General features: G+C 46.1%; 1 protein-coding gene across 1 annotated transcript; it reads left to right on the top strand.

Annotated features, from left to right (window-relative positions):
- The first annotated feature begins 6,574 nt into the window (after positions 1–6,574).
- Positions 6,575–7,076, top strand: LOC121154790 (40S ribosomal protein S14). The gene has a single exon (XM_040977826.1). The coding sequence runs from the start codon at positions 6,615–6,617 to the stop codon at positions 7,068–7,070; it is 456 nt and encodes a 151-aa protein (XP_040833760.1). The 5' UTR covers positions 6,575–6,614; the 3' UTR covers positions 7,071–7,076.
- Positions 7,077–9,804: the final 2,728 nt, after the last annotated feature.

Raw genomic sequence — 9,804 nt, 5'->3', positions numbered from 1 at the left:
GGAGATGGAAGATCTTTTTGTCTATCCTCTCTGTCTCTCCTTCTCTCTCTAAAATCTGACTTTCCAATAAAAAAAAATTAAAAAAAAAAAACCTGCTGTGGTTTGAATGCACAAAGCTGACCAAAGGGATACTATTAGATAGCAGGATTTTCCAGAGGGTAAGGAGATAAAGGCCTCAGCAGGGGCCCTAATGACCTGTGACAGGTTCCAGGGAGAGGTTAGCTGCCACTTCTGCCCTTTGTGCCTCTCCCTTCCACCCTGGAGAACAGCAGTCACTCTCCTGCATGTGGGAGGACCTAGCCTCGCCCGAGAAGTCATGTGTTTTGTTCAGGCATCACATCTGTTGGCGCCTCACTCTCTTTTTTAAAGATTTATTTTTATTGGAAAGTCAGATATACAGAGAGGAGGAGAGACAGAGAGGAAGATCCTCCATCTGTTGAATCACTTCCAAAGTGGCCAAAACGCACCGAGCTGAGCCAATCCAAAGCCAGGAGCCAGGAACCTCTTCTGGGTCTCCCACGTGGGTGCAGGGTCCCAAGGTCTGAGCCATCCTTGACTGCTTTCCCAGGCCACAAGCATGGAGCTAGATGGGAAGCAGGATTAGAACCAGCATCCATATGGGATCCTGGTGTGTGCAAGGTGAGGGCTTTTAGTCGGTAGGTTACCGCACCGGGCCCGCCTCACTCTTGATCTTCTCTGAAACCAGAATGTTGCAGGGTACAAGAGATCACACTCGGCTCAAGTGTAGGTTGTTAGGAGTCTTTATCTCCCAAGCTTGGTAACAGCAGCTACCACTACACTCCAGGAGCTACTACCCAAAGCAGCTAAAGTCAGGTTTTAAGCTCTCATCCTCCAATCAGTACAAAGTTTCAAGCAGGAAGGGAGTTACCAGAGCCCTAAGTTACAGTTAATTAACCTGCAGGAGGCAGGAGGGGGCAGGCACCACATATCCACCTACGTTGCCCTTTTGTTTAATTTTTGTAGTTATCAGATATATAACTTGCCAAGATATCAAGTATTTAACTTGTGCATTTAATCCTTCCTCAGAGCAGTCCTCTCTGGAGAAAGCATCTTTTTTTCTCCAACTCTGCCCCTCTCCTAGCATAATACTCCCCATCTCCCCAGATCTCTTCCTGAGCATGGGACTTTCTCCGCATCCCGATCACCCTCGTCAGGCCGAAACCAGGTCAGCGAAATGCCTCCTAGCACAGCACCTCAAATCATGCTCTGAGCAATTTGTTCAGATCTTTTCATTTACTCAGAGACATGAGGGCTGTATGAGCATAAGAATGAGACTGACCTCCAAAAGTCATTTCTGCTGAAGCAGTCATTTAATTTCTTCATTCAGCAAATGCCATTGATAATCATAATCCCAGTGGGAGGCCTAAGAAATCTAAGATCGTTTTCCAGTTTGGAACCTTTGCAAAGGTCTCCAATGACTGGGCATTAAAGCATCTGTTAGGTGGCTTGCGAGGCTCTTACAGATAGCTCCTACCTAGCTCTCCAGCCTTGGGTCTCACATCCATTCCCTTCTCTCTTATACTAAAGCATCCCACACCTCTGGCAGGTTCTGCTGTACTCCTGCCTGCTTTAAAACCTTCTCAAATGATCCATTTCTTCTTCTAAAGCACTTCAACACCCTCACCAACCTCCCTAAGTTCATTCCTTTTCATCCATAGGTCTGCTTAAATAGCTCTTTCCCCCAAGCTGTAAACAGCTGCCTAGGTTGCTTGTACCTAGGCAAATGTTAACAATGCAGAGAGAAAAGCAGCCAATAGCTGGCAGGCATTCTGGGCCTGGTTAATGCTAACTCTGTGTTAACTATACTAGTGTGTCAGCATAATTGCATATTCTATATTTTGAAGATCTAGGGGAAGGAGCTCCTAGTGTGTTATGGGCACACACACCAAGTGAGGGCAACTCCACTGCTATCATTTCCACCAGGAATATATCAGAGGGAGGGGCATGCATTGCTAGTGGCTGAAGGACTGGGAAAGAGTTGGAATGGGACCGTGAGGGTTTGTTTGACATAAAGTGATTTCTGGGGGCTTTCACAGACCAAGCCACTGAATCAGCAAGTAACAGAGGATCTCAGGGTGGATCAGAAGGGAGAATCCAGAGGGTTTCCCTGGGTCATACCAAAGCACCTGCCTGTATGAAAAGCACTGGGGTAGGGGTGAGCCAGCCCAGGCTAGGTCACAGTATGCACCAGTGTTTGTAACAAATGTGTTTGGTCTAGGGGTTCTTTGGAGGTCACCCCAAATAGGCTGCAGACCCACCAACCAGTGTCAAGACTGGGGGCAAGCCACACCAGGCTAGGTGACAGCACCTGCTAGCAGGGGTAAAAACTGGGGCTAAGGGTGGGTCAGACCAGACTAGGCTACAACACACCACCAGTGCTTGCAAGAGCCAAGGCTGGGAGCAGTTTGGGCTGGGTTAGTCTACAGCACCTGCTGGTTTGAGAACCAGGGCTGGGAGTTACATTGACCAGGCAGCTGTACCCAATGGCATGTACATTGGTTGATGTAGGGAGAGGACTGGGTCTGATCCTGCACCAGTGGCACACCCAAGAGCAAGGTCTGAGAATTTCTTAGGTGAGGTTTCTTAGGGGGCTCTCCAACTAGACTGTTGCACTTGATCCCCAACCTCAGGGAAAATCACATAGACATGTGGTCTGACACTGGAACACATGCTGGCCACCTCAGTTGCTGACCCCTTTGCAAGAATGGACAGCATACCCAAGTGAACATAAAAGATAAGACTACCAGCTCATCTAAGCCAACTGAAGACTTCAAATACCTCATCAAAAGATGGAAAGGACAGTTTGAAGAGCACCCCAGGCCAGGCTCTACAACAAGCACCTAGGTTGGTGGGCACATGCGGGAAGTCATGCAGTTGGGACAGATGGCATGAGGATGTAACAAGCATGGTTCCTGGCTAGCAAGGCTATGAGGAGTTTCTGGCTGTGTGGCAAGGTCTGGCAGAACGTCTCTCTAGTCATCTCACTGCTGCCTCAACCCATTGTACGGACACTCAATCACCTCTGATATTTCATGAAATTCTCTTGAGGTTGTTGTTTTTCTGCAAATGTGAAATGATTTCTGTACCTGGTTTGATACTGGAAACCAATTTTATTAATCATGTTATGGTAAAAGGGTCTTTAGCAACTTGAGACAATGAGACACAGCTAAAAGCATACAGTAGCACAATTAAGCCTATATTGTTCCCAAGTGTCTTATTGTGTGCTCACCTTTATCCTGCAACTTACCCTAAGATGCATAATGTTCTCAAGAAATGGCTTGATGATATCTTAGCAACACATGGCAATCATGGAGGTACAGAGTTTGTTTACCATGCAGCCAGCCTCAAACTGCTACAAAACATGGAATGACACAGACACCTCGACTTCCCACCACGTAAAAGCAAAAAGTATGTGGGACACCCAAAATTGAAATAAATGTTATGATCCCCTAAAGGAACATTGTTTGAAAATTTTACTTTATATTGGCTCATGTTTAGGGAAATATAACAGTTTAAAAAGATAAAGTTTTTTGTGAAGACCCTTTGTTCATAACGCCCTCCGTTGAGCTGCCCTGATCCTTTTCACTGCCCTTTCACAAAAGAACAAAGAACCACTGGATCAATACTAGGTTAAGGTGATAGTAGTTAGTGTGTGATTGATTAGAAGGCTTAATACAAATCTATGACATATGCCTTCATAAATTTCTTTCATTTATAAGCTTTCTTTTTAATTTTGCAGTCTTGACTTTTTAAGTAATATTAGTTCAGGTTTACTGAAAACTGATGTTGGGTATAAGTAAACCACCTGTCACTGTAAGCGCATGTGCTGCCAACTGTGGAGTTCCTGGCTTCAACTGGGTGACTGCAGGTTTCAATGAGTAATGGTTTGCTGAAATGTTTTCTTTGAAGTAAAATAATAATAATAATGTTTTTTTTAAGAATTGTTTTTGTATGGGCCCGGCGCGGTGGCGCAAGTGGTTAAGGTCCTCGCCTTGCACGCCTGGGATCCCATATGGGCGCTGGTTCTAGTCCCAGCAGCCCCGCTTCCCATCCAGCTCCCTGCCTGTGGCCTGGGAAGGCAGTCGAGGACGGCCCAAGGCTTTGGGATCCTGCACCCACGTGGGAGACCCGGAAGAGGCTCCTGGCTTCGGACCGGCATAGCATCGGCCGTTGCGCTCACTTGGGGAGTGAATCATCGGACGGGAGATCTTCCTCTCTGTCTCTCCTTTCTGTATATCCGCCTTTCCAATAAAGAAATAATAAGAATAAATCTTAAAAAAAAAAAAAGAATTGTTTTTGTAATCATTCTTTTAACCATGAAGTAAAAATGAAACAATTAGATGCTTATACAAAGGCCAAATTGGATGGCAAAGATGAATGGAAATAACCAGAGGGGCTGGCATTCCATATTGGACTGATGATTTGAGTCTCAACTACTCCTGGGACTCAATAAAGCTTCCTAGGAAGGTAGCCAAGGATGACAGCTCAAGTGTTTGGCTTCCTATCACCCACATGGCAGACCAAGAGACGGAGTTCTTGGTTTCTGGTTTCAGCTTGACTGTTAGCCCTTGGTGGTAAGTGAGTGAACCAGCAGATCAAAGATCCCTCTCTCTGTTTCTCTGTTGCTTCAAATAAATCCTTATAAAGAAATCCTTTTTATTTTAAATTAACAACCAGAAGTCAGGGCAAACGTTGAACTTGACCCTGCAGACAAATGCAGAGAGAACAAAGGGTTCTAAGCAGGTGAACAAAGCAGTCAGATTTGGATTTTTAACAAATGTCAGATAATTATTAACTGAAAAAGAAAACAAGGAGTCCTTTCAGCTTCAGCAAATACTAAGCGCAGAGTGAATAAGCAGGCAGGGACCACACGCGGGGCCTCGAGGCAGCTCGGGGTCCTAGTCTGCACTAGCAGAGCTTCCCAGAGCTCCACCTTCCTAGCTTCACTTTATTTTGAGTATCTGTTACAATGAGCTCTCTGTTACAATGGAAACCCTAAGAAAGAAGGCTTAATGTAGTTAAAACTGATTAGCAGGATGGGCCCAGTGTGATGGGCCAGTGGCTAAATCCTCAGCTTGCAAGCGCTCAGATCCTATATGTGTGCCAGTTTATAACCTGGTTGCTTCACTTCAATTCAGCTCTCTGTTTATGGCCTGGAAAAGCAGGACGGCTCAAAGCCTTGGGACTCTGCACCCATGTGGGAGACCCAAAAGAAGCTCCTAGGTTCTGGCTTCAGATTGACCTAGCTCCAGCTGTTGTGACCACTTGGGGAGAAAATCAGCAGCTGGAAGATCTGTCTCCTTCTCTCTGTAAATTTGTATTTCCAAAAAAAAAAAAAAAGAAATCTTTAAAAAAAAAAACTGATTAGCAGAAAAGAAATAAAGAACAAGAGTAGCAGGAACAGGAAAAGGAAGGACAACTGAAGTGGGAAAACAAGAAATCATCTAAAGTGATACATCCTTTACTGCAGTTTATCAGGAAAAAAAATTAACAAAAATATCTGTAGGTGACCATAGGAAGTTTTCTTTCTTTTTTTTTTTTTAAAGATTTATTTTATTTTTATTACAAAGTCAGATATACAGAGAGGAGAGATAGAGAGGAAGTGGAGCTGCCGGGATTAGAACCAGCGACCATATGGGATCCCGGCACATTCAAGGCGAGGACCTTAGCCACTAGGCCACACCGTCGGGCCCCATAGGAAGTTTTCAATATCCCTGCCTCTAAAGGTTAATAGTTTTTGACTAATATTACAAAAGCAACACAGGAAGAATGCAATTAACTAAGTGACATAATACTGCTCCAAATCTATATTCTTTTTTTTTTTTAAAGATTTATTTTTGTTATTTTTTCATTGGCAAGGCAGATATACAGAGAGGAGAGACAGAGAGGAAGATCTTCCGTCCAATGATTCACTCCCCAAGTGAGTGCAACGGCCGATACTATGCCGGTCCGAAGCCAGGAGCCTCTTCCGGGTCTCCCACGTGGGTGCAGGGTCCCAAGCTTTGGGCCGTCCTTGACTGCTTTCCCAGGCCACAGGCAGGGAGCTGGAAGGGAAGAGGGGCTACCGGGATTAGAACTGGCGCCCATATGGGATCCCGGGCGTGCAAGGTGAGGACCTTAACCACTTGCGCCACCACGCTGGGCCCCCAAATCTATATTCTGTGAGGCCTACGTAGTCCTTGGAGGAGGGTTCAGGCATAGGCTCAGCCACAGACTAGAAATAATAACAAAAAACCCACACTGGGGCCAGCTTTGTGGCATAGCAAGTGGGGCCGCCATCTGCAACACTGGCATCCCATATGGATATTGGTTAGAGTTTTGGTTGTTCTGCTTCTGATCCAGCTCCCTGCTAATGGCCTGGAAAAGCAGGAGAAGATAGCTTGAGTCCCTGCACCTATGTGGCAGACCTGGATGAAGCTCTTGACTCCCGACTTCAGCTTGGCCAGTCTGGACCACTGCAGCTACCTGGGGAGTGGAGCAACAGGTGAAAAATTTATCTTTAATTCTGAGTTTCAAATAAATAAATGTCTTTTTTTTTTTTAAGATTTAAATCCACTCTTTCCGGTGGCGGAGTTGAGGGAAGACGCGCAGAAATGGCACCTCGCAAGGGGAAGGAGAAGAAGGAAGAGCAGGTCATCAGCCTCGGGCCTCAGGTGGCCGAAGGGGAGAATGTCTTTGGGGTCTGCCACATCTTTGCGTCCTTCAATGACACTTTTGTTCACGTCACTGACCTTTCTGGCAAGGAAACCATCTGCCGTGTGACTGGTGGAATGAAGGTGAAGGCTGATCGAGATGAATCCTCACCATATGCTGCCATGTTGGCTGCCCAGGATGTGGCCCAGAGGTGCAAAGAGCTGGGCATCACTGCCCTACACATCAAACTGCGGGCCACAGGAGGAAATAGGACCAAAACCCCTGGACCTGGAGCCCAGTCAGCTCTCAGAGCCCTTGCCCGCTCAGGGATGAAAATTGGGCGAATTGAGGATGTCACCCCCATCCCCTCCGACAGCACCCGCAGGAAGGGGGGTCGCCGTGGTCGCCGCCTGTGAGCAGGACTCCCCACATTATTTTCTGTTAATAAATGGTCATCATGTAAAAAAAAAAAAAAAAAAAAGATTTAAATCCATACTTACAGTTTTCTCAAAGAACTGATTGAAAGTGGAGCAGCCAGGACATGATCCAGTGCCCACAATGGATGGTAGTGCTTGAAGGAGGAGGAAGTTTACACAGTTGAGTCAACACACTGGCCTCATAAATCCAGAAGTATCTGGATGGAAAGTGCAGCAGCTGGGACATGAACTGGTACCCATATGGAATCCTGGCAATTAAAGTGGAAGGATTAACCAATTGAGCTACTGCGCAGGCCCAATGCCCCATAAATTTATTTTTTTTATAAATATATTTTTTCGATAATGTTCACATAGTTGAGAAGGATATATTCTCATGTGGACCACTGATTAGGTGGGGAGGGTCGAGATATGGGTGCAAATGGATGGTAGCGTGGTGGCACTAATGTCCTCACTTTGAATGTGCTGGGATAGCATATGGGCATTGGTTCTAATCCTGGAAGCCTTGCTTCCCATCCAGCTCCCTGCTTGTAGCCTGGGAAAGCAGTTGAGGATGTCCCAAAGCCTTGGGACCCTGCATCAACGTGGGAGACCCAGAAGAGGTTCCTGGCTCCTGGCTTCAGATCAGCTCAGCTCCGGCCATTGCGGCCACTTGGGGATTAATAAGTAGACAGAAGTTCTTCTCTGTGTCTCCTGCTCTCTGTACATTTGACTTTCCAATTAAAAAAATAATAATAAATAAATCTTAAAAAAAAGAAAGTGGATGGAATAACTCTCATTTTTTCCTTCTTCCTGTATCTGGGGGTAGGGAAAAGGAAAGGGAAGAGGGCTGCTTACAGCATCCCAACTGCATCAGAACCTGGCAATGGGGGATGGTTACTCTATGTCATCCTAGCATCTCAGATATGGAGCATATTTCAAGGGTACTGGTTTCTATAGTTCTGAGGTCCTGATTTCATTGCTCTGAGGTTGAGGAAATCCTTCCAAGGTCCACTGGCTCACAAAGTCCACCTTAGCATCTCCACTCGTCCAGATACTTGCTGTCAAAGCTTGGCTGGGAGAGTTGTCCAATGTGTTCTGCCACCCATGGAAGCAGACATCCTCTGTTATGTCCCCTGATGCTTCTGGGCATGCTGTCAATTGCAGAGGCTTCAGCAACCAAGGAGGCCCAATTCTGATACATGTGCTCCATGGTCAAACCACAGCTCCTGTGACTTTCCCCATGGCTGGAATTTTGAGTCCCATGGTACAGCTGGGGGAGGCCCCCAAAGAAACCTCACCAGATGTGACCCTAGACCTGACTCCTGAGTGTGCCAGGCAAGTACCGGGTCTGGCTCAGTATGTCACCCACATCAATCTACATACACACTGGTGGTTGCAGTTGCCTGGTCAGTAGTGTCTCATATGCAAAGTGACCAATGATGTGGCCAAGCCTAACTCTGCTCACCACACACTCGGCTGTCATGCACACCAGCAGGAACTGCAACCCAGAGTAACCCCCAATAACTCCCACCAGGACCAGGACCCCATAAATCTTTTTAAAAAACAAACAATAGCAGGGCCTGGAGCAGTAGCATAGCGGCTAAAGTCCTCACCTTGCATATACTGGGATCCCATAGGGGCACTGGTTCTAATCCCAGCAGCCTTGCTTCCTATCCAGCTCTCTGCTTGTGGCCTGGGAAAGCAGTTGAGGATGTCCCAAAGCCTTGGGACCCTGCACCGGTGTGGAAGATCCAGAAGAGGTTCCTGGCTCCTGGCTTCGGATCAGCTCAGCTCTGGCCACTGCGGCCACTTGGGGAGTGAGACATTGGATGGAAGATCTTCCTCTATATATAGCTGACTTTCCAATAAAAATAAAATAAATCTTTTAAAAAAAGAATATTAAAAAAAAGGCAAAAAACCCAGCGAGATACTCACATGTGAGAAAAAACAGAATTTCCGGCTCCTGGCTTTACCCTTGTCCAGTTGTTGTTGGGGTCATTTGGGGAGCAAATGATGAGCCCTCTCTGTGTCTCTCCTTCCCTTTCTGTAACTTTGTCTTTCAAATCGACCAATACATAAATATTTAAAAGAAATGAAAATTAGAGGTTGGCACTGTGGTATAGTAGGCTAAGCCTCTGCCTGGGGCACTGACATTTCATATGGGCACCAATTTGTGTCCCAGCTATTTCACTTCCTGATTCAGCTTCTTGGTTACAGCCTAGGAAAGCAGTGTAGGATGGCTCAAGTCCTTGGGACCCTGTACCTACATGAGCAAACTGGAAGAAGCTCCTAGCTCCTGACTCAGCTCTGGTTGTTGTGGAATGAACCACATTCATTTGGGGAATGAACCAGTGGACAAAAGATCTGTCTCTCTCTCTCTGTACTTCTGTCTTTCCAATAAAAACAAATCTTTAAAAATAAAATGAAAAACAAAAAAGCCTATAACAAAACAAAACATTAGGAGAGCCCTACCTTCTCAGGAAGCAGAGGAGACTCTGTATTCCAAAAAATGAGGAGGTCTGATTATCCCCCAAAATCTCACTCACTTTGTCCCTACTAGCTTCCTAGGTGCTTAACCTACAGGGGTTTGTCAAATGATTGCTAGACAAATGAACAAATGGAGAAGCACACAAGAGTATGTGACACCCCTAGGGCAAAAGGCAGCTGCCCCTGGGTCAGCGTACTAGCTCCAGCATCCCATATGGGCACCAGGTTCACGTCCTGGCTACTCCAC

Source organism: Ochotona curzoniae, unplaced genomic scaffold (assembly GCF_017591425.1).
Source record: "Ochotona curzoniae isolate NIBS_2020 unplaced genomic scaffold, NIBS_Ocur_1.0 contig_2855, whole genome shotgun sequence".
Classification (NCBI taxonomy): Eukaryota; Metazoa; Chordata; class Mammalia; order Lagomorpha; family Ochotonidae; genus Ochotona; species Ochotona curzoniae.
Note: the sequence above shows the minus strand (reverse complement) of the source record. Positions and strands in the feature narration are given on the sequence as shown.